The sequence below is a fragment of the Drosophila hydei genome, unplaced genomic scaffold, assembly GCF_003285905.1.
Source record: "Drosophila hydei strain 15085-1641.00,03,60 unplaced genomic scaffold, DhydRS2 tig00000211-arrow-pilon, whole genome shotgun sequence".
Taxonomy (NCBI): domain Eukaryota; kingdom Metazoa; phylum Arthropoda; class Insecta; order Diptera; family Drosophilidae; genus Drosophila; species Drosophila hydei.
The window spans coordinates 752786-774537 of NW_022045685.1; the positions used below are offsets into that span (position 1 = coordinate 752786).

Consider the following 21752-nt stretch of genomic DNA (forward strand, 5'->3'; position numbering starts at 1 on the left):
GTTCGCATGCGAAGGCTGATAACCCAGAATTTGATCGAAATTAGCTTCAAATATAAAGAGAGAGAGAGAGAGAGAGAGAAAGAGAGATCTTGCACAATTCACAAAAGAAACCCTTTAACTTATACATATATATATTTAGTATAGATATATGTCAAAGTTGACAATGTATATTATAATATAATATATATATAAGTCTGCCTAATCCAAATAGTAAAGGAATGAAATAGCCAGAAAATATCTTAAGACACATAATAAATAGAATAAATCTTTAAATTTGTATATAAAATATGTCCCCTAAATTAAGGTTTTCTTATAGGAAAACACTGAGTGTTTCATTTCTTTATAGCTTACCAGATCAATAGATCTGTTTGTAAAGACCTAAAGCAACAATTATTAATAGATAGACCATTATCCGGCAAGTGACATAGACAAAAGCTCTGGCTACTGCGCCTTTGTCATACTGTTCCGATTAGGGCACTATTACTTACTCTAATTGTTTGCCAAAGTTAATCAAGAGTCAATAACTATCAAAAAAAAAATAAAATAAAATAAAATAAAATAAAATAACATTGTATAGTTGGGTATGCCCAATCACAGAACTGAACGAAATTGAACCGGTTTTAACTACTTCGGCTTGTCGAATTCTTGTTGTAGTTTTTATAAATAATTTGCTTTTATCAATTCGTGTAGTCTGAGCGGGAGATTATTATTATGCTGTCCGCCTTGAGGCACAAATTTCATGTTTGTAGAAGTGTGTCTAGCGCTGCCTATGCGCGTGTTCGTGTGCCTGTGTGTGTAAATAGTTTTACTTCTCTATGGCATTGACATCAGACATGTAACGTTTGGCGTACGCCGAACTTGTAACAAATGTGACGAAAACGAAAACGATTCGTAACGAGTTAGAATGCCGAAGTCGGACGCAACCGACTGCATAATACTCGACCGGGGCTCATCAGCTCAATCAGATTATGCTCGCAACGATATTTTCATATTGGCCAAGCTTCAAAAAGTTCAGTTTATCTGTGGAGCTGCGGTTCAGCAGGGGCTGTGGCAGATAAAGTTTTGATATAACACGCCCACAATATATAGTAACTCCATTTCTAGAGAAAGTCGAGCAAATATAGTTTTTATACAACTTCAGAAATTGTGATATTTTTCGATCATTTCCGATTTCCTCTTGTAAATACAAACCAATATACTCTGCTCCGCTCATGAGCGAGTATAACAAGTGCCGACAAATACGTTAGAGCAAAAAATAATCATTAAATCTGATAAGATTTTATTGGGAAATCGGCGGCACGCTGTGTCTGGCTCACTAGTTGAAGCACAGCCAACAAACAAACAAAATATAATCATATCTAAATCCCAAAGAAATCCAATGAATGAACTTGAAAAGAATCATTTTCAAAAGCAGCTTCAACATTTCAAAGTTGCCCAAGTAGAAATAGCTGTCAATATTCTATGATATGATAATCATTAATATCTACATTGAGTTCCAAAATTATACTCTTTAATAAATGAAGCTTTTGGTGATACTTTTTGATTAGCAGTGTAAGGTACTATAGCTGTCTGGTGTAGCTGCACGCATTGAAAATGGGATTGAATTGTGCCACTTTAGTTTCGGATTTACCATCTCAGGAGCGGATTATGAAATGTCGGCGATGCTTGTGGCTGAGGAGATGTATATAGGTTCGATTTAAGGCGAAGATGTGATGGCAATTTAATTATAAAAGAGCGAGTTTGAACTCTTTTATCCTAGACTTTTATCTCTTAGACCATAGACTATGGAGCACGTTCAGGATATTGCTCAGTGGGGGCCTATCAATCAATATGAAAATTATTATTTTATATTTATATGCAAAAATGAAGCTCAAAAAATTAGCTTTACAAATTATTTCATATAAAAAACTGTGTTCATTAAAATAGTAGTGCCTAAATTTTGGTCAACACAATTCAGGGATAAACACAATATTCTGAATAGAATTTGAAACTAACATAAAGATGAACATAGTTTGTTATAATTTATATTCCCTGTTACTAACTTGGGAACATGTGTACACAAATCTAGCTGAATATTATCTTCATTCCATTAGGATTTTTAGCAATTATATGACTAACACAAGTTTCAATTAAATTGTGATTAAATGAATTTCTAGACAGGCCGTTGTATAAAACCATTTATGAAAACATTAAACACATACATTTAGATTCGCAATAATAGTATTTTTTTTTTTAATATATTTTTAATATTTATTAATAGAAATGAAACCTAGACTGATTACAAAAAACTGAATATTTAAATCTAATAAAATTCAAAGCAAAGAAACGAATTGAATTCTCTATTCGTTTGTACATATACTATGTATATATACTATGTATGTGTATGTGTGTGTGTGCGTGTGCAGTGTCTATGTATTCGAACTTTGTTTAAATTTCGCGATATATTGTGAAATTCGCTAGACGGTAAATGGCAAATGACAGCGAACGAGACAAACCTCAATTGTGTATAAGTACTTATGCATGTGCTTATGTATTCATGTATGTACATCTACGTATGGATGTATGCAAATGTATATATATGTAGGGTATGCGTATCTTTATGAGTTGGGCGTGAGCTGTGAGCCAGTTGGACTCGAACGACGACGACAGCGACGACTGAAATTGATAAGATTTTGTTTACATTTTAGCAATGAGGAGTGAGTAAAGTACTTTTTGTGCTCTCCACGTCCGATCGCGATCTCATCACGAAATAGAAGTGTGATGATTGGGATGGAATGGGATGGGATGGGATGGGATGAGATAACTACAACAATGACGTACTTTGCAAATCCGAATCGAACTGTCAAGCGAAGCGCGCGCCACAGCGACAAATGTGCCAAAAGACAACAAGAAACATGTTTAACTACTACAGAATGCTCTAAGTTTTTAATTGTTGTTGTTGTTGCTTTGATTGTCTGGTTGCTGCTGATTGCCATTGTTGTTGTTCGTTTATTATTACATTTGTTTCTTTCTTTCTTTTTCTTTTGGTCACGTGACCCTCTCATGCGCTGCTATATGTTGGCATCGCTCTTCATGCCACTATACACACGCTACGTTTATTGTAAATGCAAAAAGGGTATATTGGCTTGGAGTCATCGTTGAACTCATGGGAAGATGACATTTAATAGAAAGCATTTCGTATAGACATCAATTTTAGCTCAAATATTTAATCTTCAAATATCGATCATGATCGATAATTATCGATTTTGATATATAAAAATTTTACATTCATTTATCAAGCACTTAAAGTATTTGAGCTTCCTTTGTTTCGTGGGTATTTACGAGTCGGTTAACACTCAACGTAAACTGCACTTTGGGCCAGACTTGAATTAGCATCAATCAATCAATCAATCAAGCCGAATAAACACGAACAAGTTTGATTCAATTGCATACTGCAAGACAATGAATAATATTGAATACAAAAATATTTGATTCGAAGTACACACGAACACACACATGTTGCTGAATTGAAGAAGAGATTTTTGTATTTTGTATACAAAATATTAGATTTATATCAAATTGAATGAATGAATCATATAAAATATTTATTCAGATTGATCATATTTGTATGTATATACATTCTTATATATGTATATATCCTTTACATACTAAAGAAATATCTCCACACATTGCTTAGCCTATACGATTTATGAGAAGTGCATAGAAGAGCATTTTCGATAAGTGTTCTTAAGGCTTTTACAACCCTAAACACATTGCATATAATACTGAAATGTACTTTGCATAACTAAATCCACTAGAATATTGTAAGCATATGTTGGAAAAAAGGATCAGAAAACATCATTTAAGCTTATGAAAATTGATTATATACATGTGGAGAGCCGAATCAAACGCCACCCTAAAAATGATTAAAAATTCCAAAAACTCAATTTATTTTGTTAGTTTCTAAGAATATTTTCAATGCCCCAAGTTTTGCTTTACGAAGACTTTATTGAACTCTAACTCTAATCTCTAAAATCTTAAGCTAATCGAACTCCTTATTCAATTGCTTAAATTAGTATATATATTTAATGTACAATTCAAAAGTCACTTTTGAATACGAACGACTTCTGCTTAGACTGGAATTAGTGTAAGACTTTGAGTCAATAAAGCCACAGGATATACTCAAGTCGAGTGCTCTCTACAATATATTACTGCAGATACATAAGTTAAGTGTATCTATCTATCTACTCGGGGCACCAGAGATGCTGGGTAGCCGCGTAGCTGTTCTCTCTAGTATGTGTTCTCCACTATTTACGCATACCTCAGCATTCGCTTATTCAGTTCTAAATGCAGAATTTATATATGATTTAAAAAAATTTGATCTAGGGCGTCTATTCGACTGCTGTTTGACTGAATGAAAAATTAGCACCAATGTTTTGCAACCTTGAGAGCGCGTTTCATTATTATTGCCATTTGCTTTTGTTATTGTTAATTTTTTTGTGGCGCTTGCGCATAAAAACAACAACTACTCTGTGTGTGAGTGTGTTTGAATTGTAAACAAATATAAGAAAAGCATATAGAACGCAAAAAGACGACGCAGAAAATTATTGTAAAGGCTGGCAGAGCGCAAGAGCGAAAGAGACAGCGAGCGACGAGAGTAGATGAGCGATAGAGACGCGTGCGTGAGTGGAGAGCGAGACAGCGCGAAAGATCGGCAATGAGATTTGCCTCTTGGCTGCTGTTGCTTGGACTTATTTTTTTTTTTTGCTTTTTTTTATATTTGCCAACAAATTAGTTGGCCATTAAAATTTAATTTGCACCCCTTTCTGTGACATTTCAGTGGGTTGAGTCATACAAATAAAATGCAAAAGCTAGCACTAAACTGATAATGCCATGTGCCGATCATAATAGGGTAATCATAGCTCGCCATGCTTATTATGCAAACAACAAAACGAAATAATTGTGCGCGCCAACAATTAAAATTATAAAAAATATCTCGACTTAGTTAATTAAATCAAATGTTTTTAATTTACAGCTTTGTTCTGATATATTTTTCTAGGCCTGCTCTCTTTCTCTCTCTCGCTCTTATCTCTGAAATAAATAATCAAAATAAATAAATACTCTAGTAGGAAGTGCTCGACTTGAAGTTACCCTAAGCTTTCGTGCCAAGCCATAAATAACTGTGAAGTCTCAATTCTCTAGCTCTCCTAAGTGCTGAAGTCTATATACGGAGAGCACAGATTGTGGCTGATGACGTTTAAGAAAGCTTTATTGGTTCGACCACGCCCACTTCTGTCAGTTACATACATGTTGACAAAAAAATGTATACCCCCAAAAGCCAACGGTTGAGGGTATCTACAAATTTGGCTAAGGGGGCGTGCTTTGATTATTTGCTAGATGAATGGAATACAACAACAACAACAACGCCAAAAATTGGTTCGTTTAGCACGTCAATATTAAGAAAAGGAACAAACATTCATGCGCGTGTTTATCAATATGGCACAATACATAGGTAGAGAGGCAGACAGGTATACAGGTATATATGCCCAGATGTACATACTCTAGGCATAATAAATGTCCATTAATCACTTTTACCGATTTTCGGTAGATGATACACACCCACATTAAGCGTCACGTGATCTGTTATTGCGGTTCGACATTATAAAGCTGACAAAAAAACAGCACAATTAAAAGCGCTCTTCTCGGGAGTGCCCGACTAAACGATACCCTGAATAAAAATAAAATTTTCTCACTTTGCGCCCATACAAAAATTTAAAGATTCCGTATCAAGTAGAAGCTATAAAAACAATTTGACGACTAAAGCTTAAAGGCCCAAATATGCTTCAAAATCAGTAAAAGTTATCGATTATATGAGGCGAACTTGATCGATAACTGTAAGTACTAAATCTGGAATCTTGTTCTTATACTTTCTCTGATATGAACAGATTGTTCATATAGCGTTTTCATTATCAAGAATATATTATATATACCTTTAAATAGTTTACGTCTCGCTGCATTTGCACTTTTCATGATAACAAATTATGATCAACGATTGAAAACAGTTATATAGTGTTTGGATAAAACCAATTAATAAAGCTTTTGGCTTATAACAACTTTAAAGAAATAGTTGGGAACCAGTTTCCAGAGAACAATCACGAATAATCAGCGAAAAAAAAAAGAAAGAAAATAATAACTTACGAATATCTAAATAACTGGCAGTAAGCTATTCCAGATAGTCTAAATAACAGTTAGTAAGAGCCGTTGACAACGGGGCTCAGTTTATCGTTGGTCGCTCGCCGTTCGGCGTTCCTCGTTCGTTTGCACAACTTCGGCCTCTGCCCCCGCCCATTGCAAATGCGTAGCGTTTGGGGCAGGGCTTCACTTGATATTTATTGAAGGCTGGGCTGAGGCTCGATTTGTTGCCATTTTTTCTGCTTTTTGTTTTGGCTTGTCAATTTGTAGCTATGCGTCAAAATTTCTCTACAGTTGACTGGGGACTACCTCGGAGACTGATACCTTTGCTGCAGCTATGCTCGATTTCAATCGATTTCAAAAAGCTTAATACCAAAAGAGAAATAAGGTATAGATACATTGTAATGCAATACTCTCCCATCTGTTAGTCATTATCGATATCTCGTCTCGTGTATTATACAGACTTTAAGCATAATAATATCGTATATTAAGCCAAACATAGAGTTTAAGCTCCAATCATATAACTAATATAACCAAAGTTGATCTAATGAAAGCACAAAATGAATCACACACATAAATAAATAAAATATTAAGCGCCAACCACAAAAATGTCATTAATTATAAATCGAATTTTAATTTTCAAAACAAAGATAATTCAATTTTCAAAGGAATATACATCCTTACCAGAAATTATTCGACTACAAGATACCTAGCACTAAAATTACATAGATATTGTATGGAATATACATCAATTATATATTCAATATATATAATTTTAGTTATAAAATAAAAAGCTTAGAAATAAATTCTCGCTCATATCCGATTGCAGATTGTGTTTTGAAGACTCTTTAGCTGTTTATGGTACGTTATGTTATTACCCTCACTCAGCTGCCAAATATATTTATTTATCTTTTATTATAATAATTTAATATAGAGAGTTCGCATCTAAATTCAAATCGTTTTTATTTGATTAATAAAATAATATATGAATTTTAAAAAATTAACACCGCAGTGTCGATTGCTCACAATTGACGTCAAACTGCTTACAACTTCCGTTGCGAGGTCTATAGCCTTAGACGATTCAAGAAACGTCTATGAAAACTGTTCTCACTAAGCCAGAATAATTGAATATGTACTCTTAATAATATTTATGAGATAAATATAAATTATATATTTATTTCTCTAGACTTTCAAAAATTTACTTATTGTGGCAAAGAATTTTCCTAACTATTGGCACGAGGCAAATGTAAATGGCAAAAAGTTTATGATTTAGTTCGGATAGCCTAACATTTGTTGGCAATATAACTGCAGTTGAATATTGGAAGAAAATAATATTATAAAACCGGCTATATGGGGAGTCACAAACCGGCATCGATCGCCCGATGACAATGTGTGTTTACCTGCCTGTTTACCTTTTTTTTTTCACTGACGGCATTTCCGGGGCATCCAATCCGTACACCACTCCGTCAATAACAGCCAATTGGCTTTTGTAATAGACACGGATAAAAAGTGGTACAGCGAGAGAGAGGGAGAAGCAGAGGCATAGACGGGGCAGAGGAAGGGATAGAGACGGTTGCACTCGCCGTTGTCTGACGTCGATTAATTTCCAAGAAACATTTTGCAGTGTTGCGTTTTGACCTTAGACAGATATTTGTTGTTGTTGTTGTCGACTATGGAATATAATAATCGGGCAATGTAATGGAATTTATCGCTCATGTGAAATGACAACAAATAGTATTATTTCCGAACGAACGATCACGCAATAATTTAGCCACAAGCTCCAAAATTAAACAATTAAGAGTGATCAGTTCGCCCGTCGCCCGCCCAACTGCCCCAAGCTCCATCACGAGCGGAGCTGACCTTTAATCCTTTGCTCTTTTCGTTGAGAAATGGAAGAAAAAACTTAGCCAAAACTAGCAATTACAGTTTATTAGATTACTTATCAAACAGAAATCTGAAAACTTTTGATCTCAATCAATTAAATCGCATCCCAATCAATAGATTTATCCCAGTATATTGCCTATGGATGATATCAAATTTAGATGGTTTTCAACACATGGAAATATTGTTGCCAAATTTTTGCAATTTTATTTACTTAGTTTAACACTTGAGAGCTGGGAGCTTAAAGCCAAATCAGCTAAATATTGGTTTTTTATATTTATTTTATGTTTTCCAATCAGAACAATACGAAGTTTAGACAAGAGCTTAAAATCCTGATTGGGGCACGTTTTCAATCTTAAACCGGAAATGCCAACAAAAAAAAGAAAAAAAGAAAAAGAAAACTTCAAACACCTACAAAAATTTATCTCTATATAGTATCTAGTCTAACGAACGACCAAGTTCTGCTTATGCCCAACTGAAAGAACAGTTTATTGAATTTTATTCACACTTACTTTAGTCAAGTCTTTCCGTTCGCTAATCACTGCAACTAAAGCGCTTCTAACTTAATTGGCATTGCCCATCGATTTAAGCATTTTGCTCTTTTATCACCCAGACATTATATCTCGTCTCGTCTCATCTCGTGCAAGGCGCCTTTGGGCCACATTTCGCTTGAGCTCATCTTGAGTCACTTATCGGCGGCAATATATACGAATACGAACACACTAAATTCACTTAATGCGATCGCCATAAAGATGTTGTTCATTACATTTTATTGGCTTTGCTGCCATTGTATTTAGTTGCCTTCATCAACTGGATATGTGTCTTAGCCCACTTTCAAAAAACAGTTAAAAATTAAGGCAAACACATACTTGGCTAAATACCCTATACAAAGTGTCAAATGCATGCATATATCTTGCATATATATATATATATATATATATATATATATATATATATATATATATATATATATATATATGCAAGATATATATATATATATATATATATATATATATTATAACTGCTTAAGCATTACAATTTATTTTAAAATATTTCGTCTGAAAAAACGCATAAAGCTCATCAGACACTCATTCGGGCAAACACACACAAAAGGAGACACAAAGCTAATGAATACTTACAAATAACAAAAAAAAAAAAAACACAAACAAAACGTAGAGTATTTAATTAATTTAAAGCGAGCACTAGGTAAAACCCAATAGCAAGAAAAAAACAACAACAGCAACAATAACAACAATAAGCACTAATCATTTTGTTTTGACGCTGACTCTGCTCATTCGTTGACTTAGAAGGGGGGCAGCAGCAACAACAATAACACTCGCATGTGGAAAGACAATGCGAATATCTAATAATGAATGCATTGCCGACTTCCATATGAGACGTCTGAACTATTCGCTCGTCTGGCTGTAAAAGCCGCAACAGCAATTTAATTGAGGTGGGCTCGCCAAAAAAAAAAAGTATGTAGTTTCACATATGTATGAGTATGTATATATATATATATATATATATATATATAGGTATATACATATATATACTAAATAATCATATGTAGAAGCTAAAGAACAACAGGTGACAAAGCAACACCTAAGCCGCGCCGACTGCGCAATGCTCTGCTGCATGTTTGAGCAGCAGATGGAAAAAGTTAGTAAATACATAATAAATATATATATATTTATAAATACATAACATTAATGCTATCTTCAAGTGCAACTAATCAAGCCAACTGAAACTTGTTACAACTTAGAGCATGACTAAGTCGGTCTGGTTTAGGATGTTGTGACTTGATAGCTTGTAGCTTTGCATACCAATATAACCTGCCTGAAAAGCCAAGTCGCGACAACGCCCCTCGATCATTAACTAATCTAGCGAGCAGAAAATTGCATTAATAAGCCAGAAACGGGGGTGGGGCTAACGGCGGTAAGCAGATGACAGACTATGAAGGCGAACTTGTCGTCGGCAATTGCTATGACTACCTCAAATCACGAGACTTGGCAGCAAGAGACAGACAGACGAGGGAGAGAGAGAGAGAGCGCGTGAGAGAGGGTGCGAGAGTTAAAGACAGTGTGACTTAAGCGAAATATACTTAAATTCTTAGTCAATTGAAACAGTTTTTTTTATATATGAATAATGCGCTGCAGATCGCACGATTATAGAAAACATGACCAGAAAATTTCCCCGCATGGCGGAAATAAGAAAGAATTCCACTAAGGATTTTTGCATATGCTCCAGTTGGGAGTGTCCCACTAAAAATTCCCTAAGCCACGTGTCAAGCTATTTAGCTTACAGGCACAATGACTCAGCACAATCACACGCATACTAACTTGTTATGCTTTGATCTTAGGGTAAATGGGTATTGGTATCGTCTGAGCTTTTAGAAATTCTGATGTTATATATATATATAACTGATATGTATATAACTGATGTTATATTATATATTTTATATATTTTTAATTAAGATCGATATATGTGTCAATGAAAAAGTTATCGATAATTGATAATAGTGATGAATCTCATGCAGTTCTAATCGTAGATCAGCTCGGCTATTGATTTCTAATTTCTAAATAGTTGCCGTATATGCGAAAGCGAGTAAATATTTTATAAATTTTAACTTAAATTACAGACAATCTTTGAAATGTGTTACATATCAATGCATGTGTCATTATATCGATATTTATCGATATTTTACAAATAAAACATATTTATATCTGAATATAAAGTGCACACATAGCTCAACTAGAGAACTTGTCATACAACAATATAGCTAGAGTATGGGTGACATGTAGGTGAAGCTGAGCAGTTTCCCTATTAATATAGTCTGAACACTAAGAGCATATCATATATATATTATCCTTCATGACAACATTTTGGTTTTAATAGATATTCCAAAGCATTGAAACCATATCAATCTTATCTGAAAATTTGTTCGTTGAGCAATAAGTCTTAAGCATCGCATTAAAGTTGAATCCCAATTTGTAATAAGATTATCTCTGATTCAATTAAAATTGTTGTAACCATGGCAATAATTGAAGTGAATTAAATGCGTATCGAAGCTTTAGGCTAAGATTAAGGCGAACTGAAGTGGGTGGCGCGTGTCTCATTTGATCCTGTCTTGTATTAGCTAATGTCGCTGTTGTCAAGGACTGCCAGTGGCAGCGCATCAGGTGGCGCCCCGCCCGGTACGACCTTGCAGACACTATTAAATTCTATTAAATGAACATTGGTAAACATTGTCGAATAACATCGAGGAGCGCTATGTCCACAGAGACAGGACACAGGATACTGACTGCCGCACTTGCGGTGCTCAAGCACAAAATACACAAACAACAAAACACTCAAATCGACAGCCATCGTTAAGTGGCAGCACCAAAGGATCCTTGTGAGCCATTATTATTATGCTTTTTAATCAATACAACGACAAGGGCCTTGCTATAATTGTTGATACTCTATATAAAGATATACCCAGTATTCAATTAGGTATATATGTGAGGTATATGCAATTCGGGCTATTAAATGATTTCAATTTTCTCAATCGAAATTGTATTCTATTTTGATCTTGAGATCAAATTTATGTTTGGAACAATATATTTATATTTATATATTATTTTGTTTACTAAATATTTTAAAGAGACACCATTGCATAGAACCAATATATGAACAAGAGCATTTTGTGAATGGGTCAGAAATAAAATATATTTTATTTATAATATATATATTTTTTATTTAAAATATTATTTTAATAGTTTTTAGTTTTTCATATTTGAGAGCCGATCTCACTTTTATTTAACGTGCAGGGTATTACATGGTCGAGCTCTTGTGTGTATATTTAGTTGGTTGTTGCTTTCGTGCTTGCCACGTGTGCCGAGTGGCCTACGCAAAAGCTACGCAAACAACCTTACCCAGCCGACAGAATCATACATACATACATACATACATACATACATACATACATACATACATACATACACACATACATATGTACATGCATAGAAAGCAATACTTTAACATACTCAATATAGTCAACAAGCGGACAACGTGCTGTCAACGTCGCCGTCGCCATCGCACAGTGGGACGAATTTATTGATCAAACATCAGTTTTAAGGGAGTTTCGGCTTATAAATGTCCCTCGCACGCAAAAAAAATTGAAGCAGGGTATTAATTTGAATATGGTTTGTAATATTTAAATTTCTGATGAAATATAAAATGAATAGAAACTCAGGCCTCAATATAAGCAGAAATTCAAAATTTAACCCTCGATTGATTTGACATACATGCTTATGTACTACCCTCAATTTATATTTATATAAGTGTATCAATTTCTATATAATTATTATGTATACCTATGACAGCCAAGAAATTATTTAGAAAACCTATTGTTTTTAACCACTGTGCAACGATGTCGATGCTTTGAGTTGTATACAATCGTGCGCACAGATGACGGCCAATGCGGTGGGGTTTCTTGGAGGCGCCCACATTGAAAAGAAAAAAATCAACGACAAACTATTTTCTTAGCTAAAGTTGTTCAATTTTACTCATTATTATTTTTGTTGCTGTTGTAGTGAAAATGTACCGTTATCAAAAATCAAACGCACAACTCTAGCATTCTTCAATGCATGTATGTATATATGTATGTATTAGTGTGTGCATACATACGTATGTTTGTATCGGAATGTAAGTTAAAGGCACAGGTAAAAGCGAGGGCAAAAACTGATGTCCAAAAATGTAGAAATAAAATAATATAACAACAACAAACCTGTTCCACCGCGCACCGCGTACGTTGTGGTCGCTTGCATCGATGAACTGGTGCCCGAACCCGCGCCGCCGGCTCCACTGGTTTTTGTGAATTTTAAGAGCATTGTGTTGATCCGTGTTTGTTGGTGATATTGTTGTTTTTGATGTCGTTGTTGTTGCTGCTGCGGCTGCTGCTCTTATTTCGAGTCCAAACAAATGCAGCAAACACAAAACAGAAAACAAAAACAAAAAAAAATAAACCGAAAACGAAAACAAAGCGAACAAAAAACTAGGCACCAAAATATAGCGTAATTTCACTTTATAGTTATTTATTTGTAGTTTGTCTTTATGTTTTTAGCTGCAGCTGCTGTTGCTTGATCCAACAGGCTAACGGTAACTGTCAAAACGGAGGCAAGGCCCAAAGTCCGAAAGAAGCAAACGTCAGCGACTGCGGGGTTTTGTCTATTTATTGCTATTTTTAGTAACAATTTTTTTCTCTGTGTTGACGCAGGGACACCGACGAAGAAAATCGCGCCTGGCTTGCCTTTTGTTTCCGTTGCGGTAGTTCCCTTTTTTCGGTTTCTTTCGTTTCACTCTGTACTTTATCAATTATATTATTGTACACTATTTTAGTAGTGTTGCTGCTCACGTTATTGTTATTATTGTTGTGTTGGTTTTTTCTATGCTTTGCTCATATGTTTATGCACGCGTTGCGTGTTTGTGTGTGTGTTGGATTTTTAGGTATGTGTGTCTGAAATTCGTTTAAATTACGTCCTAATGTAGCTTGCGGCTCATGCATTTTATGCTTAAAGTGTGCTACCTAGCCTGCACTTTTTCTGTGTATAAGTTTTCTAAATTAACACACGTTTTGCACTTGAAAAAAAAACATAAATACTTGATCAAATTCTAGTACGACGCTGGCCCATTTGCATTCAACTGGTTGAGCGGCGTTGCCGGATCACAAACAGTTGACCATGTGCCAGGGCTGAGCAGGCAAACAAGCTATCGATAAGTTTTGTAGGCACCGATAAACATCCGACTGTCTGGCAACTTTGCCAGTAGTTGGCAATGCAAATTTCAAAAATAAAAATAAAATATAAAAAAACAAACATATTAAAAAGACAACAAAATACAGGCGGGTGTGATTTAATTACACAATCCAATACATATATATTAACCAAATTACTAGGTATAATGTCGGTTAAGTTTTATGTGGTGCCATCGCTAAGTTTATACGGTCAATTGCAATCGGGGAGCGTGGCACGGATAAGATAATTCCGAGTCAGCGATAATTTCCTGATAAACAATAGCAACAAAGAGAGACTGACTTAATTCGTTTTCCAGCGCATTTATTATTAAGAACAGAAGCTAGTCAAATTTCGAGTGAGTGTCAAGCATGTGTGTCATATTCTTCTACGCTAATTCAGAGCCAACTGTCAATGGCTATAAACTTATCTTGGCCTCCAATCGTGATGAGTTCTTTGCCCGCGATACACAAACAGCAGGCGAATGGTCAAATGGGGGTCACGTCTATGGTGGTGAGTACTCTGTAATTGAACGCCAGGCGCATCACATCCAATGAAATATATCAAATTTCGTAGGAATTGATCTGGAGCCAGGGCGTGAGGGTGGCACTTGGTTGGCTATTGGCAACGGGAAGGGCATCTTCAAAGTGGGGGCACTGCTCAATCTAACTGGCGAGCCAAAGCCGCGCAATGCAGTCGGTAAAAACAATACACAACACACACACACACGTCCACATGCATACGCACACACTCAAAATTCAACCATTAACTTCGGCTCCATTAACCCTAATCCATTATAACATCCTTTCTTCCTTCACAAACTGATAACTCATGAAATTTTTTTGTTTCGAAGCGCACAAAAACATTTTGCAACCGCATAATAATACCAAGAACAGCTGCCAAGAGCACAAAGAACGCCAAACAAATAACGAACATTTCTTATTAGGACGCGGCATGATCGTGGCTAGCTATGTGAGTCAAACGGATATTGAACACAATATTATTAATTATAATCAGCGTTTGCTGGCCGACTGCACCAAATACAGTGCATTCAATTTTGTGTCCATTGAGATTGGGTAAGTGCAATCTATATATATATATGTCAGCTTCGTAATTGCTTTGCTCGCATCCCTTACTTTCTTCCTTTAATAAGACGTAATGTGATCGAGCGAGAGATCCGATGCACATACGCCATGTTTTGTTTACTTTCGCTGCTCTCACTTGTTGGTCTCAGTAAGGGAGGCAATAACTTCCTCAAGGCAAGCGCATGCACGCATACACTTACACGTCCTTGTCACATACATGTGCCAGTGTGCGTAAGTTTGGCTACCTGTTGCTTAGTGAGAGCGCGAGTGGATAAGGAATTGGAGCAAATACGAATTTGAGTGGGACTTTCTAAATTATGCTAATTAGATATTATTTTCTAATATCTATATATATATTTTTTTTGCTTTTTAGCTCAGATGCGCAGCCGGCTCAAATCAAACTGCTGAGCAACGTGCCGCCCACGTTGTTGCCGTTCGAGCAGGGTCAATGCTATGGATTTGGCAACAGCTTGCCGGACAGTCCATTTGAAAAGGTTCAGTACGGCCGCAAGCATTTCGAACAAATTGTTCGTGAATTCGGCGAATCGGACGTTGATACACTCAGCGCCGAGCTGCTCCAGCTGTTGAAGAACAAACACAAATTCTGGCCAGATGCAGAGCTGGAGCGACGCGCACCCAGCTGGGGTGAAGGGCTGAGCGCATTAAATGTGCACATCTCCGAGCACGGCTATGGCAGTCGCACCCATTCGCTCATCCTGGTCGATGCGAACAACAAGCTGCATTTCATCGAGGAAACCATGCGTGGCCTAGACCCCAGCGCCGAATGGGAGCGCACACATATCGAAAAACAATTCAAAAGCGCTTAAGAAAATCATTTTCTCTTACTTAAGACATTCGAACGTGAAGATGTAGTCTATTATATATTTATAGAAAGCAACTCCAGAAACAATAACCTCATACGAAACTAAACTAACATGCAAAATAGCGAACAAAACACATTGACTCAAGCCAAAAATAAAAACAACTCAATAATGTTTAAATAAAAGTTTGACACGAATTTTCACTAAAGTCAGCAGCACAAAAAATGGTTTATGAAAATATAAAGATTAAGACTGTATCCAATATTAGTAAATTAGATCTCTAAGGCTCACTCACGACTCTAATTTACAATTAAATATAATCATGTTCACTTGTATATGTTTATCAAATATTACTATAAAAACATGCCTAAACTACGTGTAACTAATAATTAAGTTATATCTTTATAATTGCGGCTGTAATTCGCTTCAAAGATAAAAAACCCTACAGACAGACAGAAGTGTGCTATTAGGTGACTTGCCACTAAGTTTTATATAAAAATAATTTGATTTATCTGTCACCTGATGATCTGCTGCGTCACACGATCATATGCTGCTAACAAGTAAAACAATGGCTATGCTAGGACTCGAACTCGAATCTCCCCAGTTCAATATCCAAATCACCTTAAGCAACTAATTTAAATATATTTATATATATATATATATATCTAAACACAAGTAACTAAACGAAAAACAACTGATATTAAAGATGCCTTGTAAAAGAAAAAAAAAATTTCAACAAAATATATAAATTTCTATGTGTACTTAGACAAGTACAATATATATAAAAGTTTATATTAAGCCAACTCAAGATATTGAACAAAAAATATATTATAAAATCATACGATTCTCTGTGAACGAGATTACAATAGCATAAAAACCTCGTATTTTTTTCGGTTCATGTACATATAATAGTTGTAAATTATTAAATATTAACTTTTGACGCTTCAGAGTGTTTCTTTTCAACGATTAAGTGCTTCGTTATATATAATCTTTTATATATATATATATCTGTGTGTGTTTTTATATAGTTTTATAGCAAAATAACAGCGAATTATAGAAATTATTCAGGTTATCTTTATGATCCACTATAATTGCTGCCTATTTGTAACTCTTGGTAACACGTCCGCGCTTGCTGCTGCCCCTAACTCCACGCGCACCTGTCCCAGTTGCCGCTTCGCCCCCATCTCCACCAGCACCACGCACGACGCTCTTGAACTTTCGCGAGTTCATGGCCCTTTTGCTGCAATCGAAAAAAGTTTTTTTTTATTATTAAATGATTAAGTTAATATTTGGTCGGTCTGCTGGCCTGTGACTAACCGTTTGTTCAGCGTATTCCGTGTCAGCGGTATATAGGCATAGGGATCTAATTTGCCGCGCTGCTTCATGTCGCCTTTGGCCTTTTTACTGCTGTACTCGCTGCCAGCTATCTTGCTGTGCCCTCCGCTGGACTTGACGGACATGGCATCAGTGGCTGCGGCATTCAGCGAACGATGTATACCCTTGTGTGTGCTGGCATTTGTCTTTCCAGAGCGCATGCTTAGCGCATCGGTGGCCTGTCGCTTACGCTTGGCGCTGGTTGCTTTCTGTAGATCCTCCTCATCACTGGAGTCCTCTTCCATGCCGCGCTTGGGATTGCCACTACCCGGCTCATGGCCGCTATCAGCCGAGGAGTCATCGCTGTCGGAGCCATCATCAATTGCATCATCCTTCTGGCCACGTAGCGCCTTGTCGCTGATGATGAGACGTCCATCATCGGCAGTCTTAAAGCCGCCATTGGGCAGCAGTGGTTTCGACCTCGACTGTTTGCTAGTCGCAACAGCAGCAGCAGAGCCACTTGCTGCAGAGAGAAATGCCAATACATTAGAGTGTAAATTATGTTGAGCTTACAAAACTAATCTTACTCAGCACATTTCCAATAGATTTGAGATCGGCTAAGTCGACAATCTCATCGGCATCCTCGCGTATGTAAGTGCTACGCGCTTGCTTTGACTTGGCCTTTGATTTAGCCGAGCGATTCTTGGCAGCTGCACCACCCTCTTCAGTTTCCATATCCTCTGGCAAATCTGAGTCCGAATCTGCTAAAATGTCATCGATGCTGCAAGTAGATAATTTTTGCTTTAGCTGTTCATGAAAAGAAACTGTCATTGAGGCTTACGTATAGCTCTTTTGCTCAAGATCGCCGATAAGCTCCTCATCCGAGCTCTCGGCCTGGGCTTCCTCGTTTTGCTTTTTGCGTGTATCACGACGCATTTGCTTGCGTATCTTCTTGAGCCGTCGATGGGTTACCTCATCGTCGCCAGGCACAAAACGCGCCAGCTCCTCTGTGCTAAAGCGTTTACACAGCTTTTTGAGGAAGTAACCAATTTGTATGCGGCAATATCGTTTCGTATCCTTAGTCATTGCTGACAGGGAACGCATCTGCAAAAGACCAGCGATTAGAGTATTTAGTCAAAGCCAAATTATGCACACATGAGCTTGCACTTACAATTGTTTCCAAATGATTAGCCACAAGTGGTATGGGCATCACCTTGATGAATGTAATGAGAAAGGCGACGGCTGCCTCGGCCTGATGTCGCGACTTCTGCACTATGAACACCGAAATCTGCTCGAGCACAAATTCCAAAGTACTCACAGTCAGGTGTTGGCCCTGCTGCTGAAGCACAGCACGAAAGGCGAGAATCGTATTGGTTATCAGTGATTCGTCGCCTGTAAACCCAGCTGTTAGAATGTCCACAAACTCATTGATCTTGCCAGCCTCCTGATACAGATTTACAATCTGCTTAATAAGCTGCTCAGCCACCTGCTCTTTTCGTGTCGAGAACTCCTTGTAATTGAGCACCGCCTCGGGAATGGCCTTCATCACAAGCTGATCGTTGTATGTCAGTTTGCTGCGGCAGTCCAGCAGCGATTTCAGGCAACTGCGGAGGGATTTCAAATATTTTCAATTACAAATTGCATTTTCAATATCATCTAAGCTGGAGCATCACTTACTGTAGACGAGACGCTTGACACACGCTACATGTGGTGTTAAATGCTTCGAGGAGTATCTGTTGCAATAAAATACAATTTTTGCGAGTGAATTTCTGGCACGAGGGCAGATCTGAGGTCATCAGTTCACGCAGCAATCTAATAGGATGACAAGCAAGAATATATCCTGGAATTTATTGAAATGGATATGTCATTGCTCACTCGTATGTCTTCCGCTGCTGTTTCTTCATCTTCTGTTCGTCGCGTGATACCAATTTGGATTTGTCGTTGCGCAGCACGGGCGCCATATACTTCTCGAAATAGGCCTCGATGCCACGACACTTTTGGACACGCACAATCGCCGCATTGATATCAAAGTAAGCGTCATACTCGAAGCTGGCGACTGCGCTGGCCGCCAACAAGTTTTGAGCGCTCTCAAAGAGCTGGGCTTGCACTTCGGCAGGGGCACGTGCGATATAGGCGCGTATTACATCCAGAGCACGTTTGCGCTGATCACCTTCATAGCTGGTGTTGGGTTTCTGAGTGTAAATGTTGAAGAGGCGTGGCAGAAAGTTGCGTGCATATTGACCTATAGCCGCATGGCACTCAGGACTCTGACTATCATCCAGCAATTCCATCAACCCATCATAGATGGGCGCACGAAACTCTGAATTGTGCTCCAAGGCGTCGCCCAGTGTTGGCGCTAGCTTGCGCAAATATTCCGGATCGCGTGGCTGACGACAGAAGCCAGGAAACAGACCCCACAGCTGACAGCATAATAGTTCATAAATGTGTGCCTTGGATACGTTCTTCTCCTCGACCGAATACTTCCGCCAGTAAGACTGACTTTTTAGGGCCAGCGGTACAATGTGTTCCATGAAGAACTGCAAGCTTGCACCATTGGCACCCTCACGCATCAATGGCAACAGCCACGATCGCTCCAAGCACACATCGCCGTTGCCATCGCTCAGTGGTAAAGCCCGTAGAACCAATTCTGGGCCAAGTGCCTTAATGGCGCTGATCAGCGTGTGCTCAATCTGCAAACGCAAGGCGCCCTGGCTCTCATAACGTTTGCCAATGGTTGTCAACGAGGGCGTCAATTCGGATCTGGTTAATTAGAAAAAAATCAATTAATATACATAATATATTGTTTGTAACTTCATGGTTTTACTTACCCAAAGTGTTTGCCACATGCCTCGAACACAATGGAGAATATGAGAATAACATATTTGGAGATCTCGCCGAAAGGTGCATTTAGCACTTTGTGCAGAGCGCCAATTATTTTGGCCACAGCTGGACGATATTGCTCTGCTAGCTCCTTTGTGGCACAGGCACGCGAGACACAATCCTGAAGCATCTCCTTAATGCAATTGGACACGCCAACCACCAGTTCGCCTCGCTCCGATAGCCAAAGATCAGTTGTACAAATCTCAAAAAGGCGCGGAAGCGCTTGCATGCACAAATCCAATTGCAGAGTGGCCAAATGCAGATGCCCCTCTTTGAGCACTGTGATCCAGGCAAGCGTTTGACGTACATCGCTGCGATCCGGCCGATACTCGTGTATGGCAACAAGCAGTTTGGCGCACAGTGTCGCATTCAGATTAACGCTGCGCGTAAGGAAGAGAGAGTGTAACGCCTGGAAGCAGTTGGTGCGCACAATAACATTGGCCGCGGTCATTATGGATAGCAGATGCTCGCAAACGCTGCGTATGTCTTCTGTGCGAAAGCCAGCCAGCGTGTCCTTTAGCAATGCCAGCGTATGCAAAACCGTCGTCTGACTATTGGCCAAAACTTCGGGCTTGAACTGTGCCAAACAGAATTTCGTCACACGATTGCTAGCTGGATGATGCTTGATCTTAGATGTCTGTCGCTGTTCATCCTTAACATTCTCTGCCTCGCTCTCATTTGCTGTTGGTGGCAGCATAAAGCAACTGCCATGTATGATTGAGACGACGGCATGTTGTGCCGCTTTTCGTATTTTAGGCTTCGAGTGTATGGTGAAGGCGAGCAGCGCGTCAAAGTACTGAAACGTTGAGCTGTACGTCCATGTCGCATAGTCCTGGGCACGCAACAACACAGACATGCAACCGATCAGCTGGAAAAGTGATCATATTTTAGTTTTCAGTATCGGTAATAGTACAATTACTTACATATCGTATAACAGATTGATTGCTGGCTTCAATGAAGCGCTGCAACAGCTGCTGCAACGTTGCGGCTGTTTGATCAAAGCGTTTTCGCAGTACCGGCACTGGCACAGATTTGATGCCCATTGAAAGTAAGGCAACGCCGGCAATGATGTCGCGCTCCTCGCTGGCCGCCTCGATTTGGCTGATAAGTAGCAAAAAGTATTCGGTAGATGACTCGTTGCCGCCACGTTCGCGTATTATTTCCGTCAATGCGCTTAAAATAGCCAACATCTCCTTGTGCAAATCGGAGGAGGCTCGAAAGCCGGTTAGCAGCTTCTTAAAGCTAACATTACTGCAGCTGCTGTAGTTGGAGGCAAAAGTCTGGAAGGTCTTAAATGTGCCCGGCTGTGTGCCGCTGCCAGACATACCATCATCATCCTCCAGTGTAAAGGACATAAGGCTACCGGCGACATCGTTGACCGTTGTTGTCTCCGCATTGTAGGCTTGCCGCTGCTCGTGTTTGTGCACGGCTTCCATGGTAAGTCCATTGGCTGAGTTCGATGCAGCTGTATGTTGTGGGAAAATGAATCAATTATGTATAATCATGTTGCACCTCGCATTAGGCTTACCCAAATTTAAATTTGGTTGGAAAAAGCGCGACTTTGCTTTAAGACGATGTTTCATTTGATCAGGATTCGATACAGCCGATTGGCCTTTACTCCAACTTTTGCCTTTGCCATGGCGTTTCAATTTCGAACGAAATTTACCCATTCTTAGAGGATGTGAGTGCGACGCACTACGCACTAAATTATAATTTTCAAAAAGCCAAATCGAACACGTGCAGCTCAACCTAGCCAGTGCAACATGTTTTGTTAGTATCGCATTTTCTATCGATATTTTGTGGATTATCGACTATTTGAAAACGATGAT

General features: G+C 38.1%; 3 protein-coding genes across 4 annotated transcripts in view; 1 reads left to right on the plus strand and 2 right to left on the minus strand.

Moving 5' to 3' along the window:
• LOC111603230 (nuclear factor of activated T-cells 5) overlaps window positions 1–13033 on the minus strand; it is a 46326-nt gene extending 33293 nt beyond the window's left edge. The window contains exon 1 of the mRNA XM_030223468.1: window positions 12821–13033. Within this exon, the coding sequence (XP_030079328.1) occupies window positions 12821–12923 (103 nt within the window). The 5' untranslated portion in view covers window positions 12924–13033. The remainder of the gene's footprint in view (window positions 1–12820) is intronic.
• Window positions 13034–13853: 820 nt separating this feature from the next.
• Window positions 13854–16376, plus strand: LOC111603105 (transport and Golgi organization protein 2). Of its 2 annotated transcripts, none has more exons than XM_023320572.2 (4): window positions 13854–14336; window positions 14400–14522; window positions 14770–14899; window positions 15282–16376. In XM_023320572.2, exons 1-4 carry the CDS (start codon window positions 14195–14197, stop codon window positions 15733–15735), a joined length of 849 nt encoding a protein of 282 aa, XP_023176340.2. In that variant the 5' UTR covers window positions 13854–14194; the 3' UTR covers window positions 15736–16376. The 2 variants fall into 2 exon arrangements, with proteins under 2 accessions (XP_023176340.2, XP_023176339.2); XM_023320571.2 differs by having other exon boundaries at window positions 14677–14899; window positions 15282–16375.
• A 273-nt stretch (window positions 16377–16649) lies between these two features.
• On the minus strand, window positions 16650–21699 carry LOC111603214 (RRP12-like protein). The gene is made up of 10 exons (XM_023320712.2): window positions 21452–21699; window positions 20847–21388; window positions 19872–20791; window positions 18919–19803; window positions 18721–18855; window positions 18215–18647; window positions 17885–18147; window positions 17631–17824; window positions 17047–17566; window positions 16650–16969 (listed from the first exon to the last, which is right to left on the minus strand). Exons 1-10 carry the CDS (start codon window positions 21591–21593, stop codon window positions 16828–16830), a joined length of 4176 nt encoding a protein of 1391 aa, XP_023176480.2. The 5' UTR covers window positions 21594–21699; the 3' UTR covers window positions 16650–16827.
• Window positions 21700–21752: the final 53 nt, after the last annotated feature.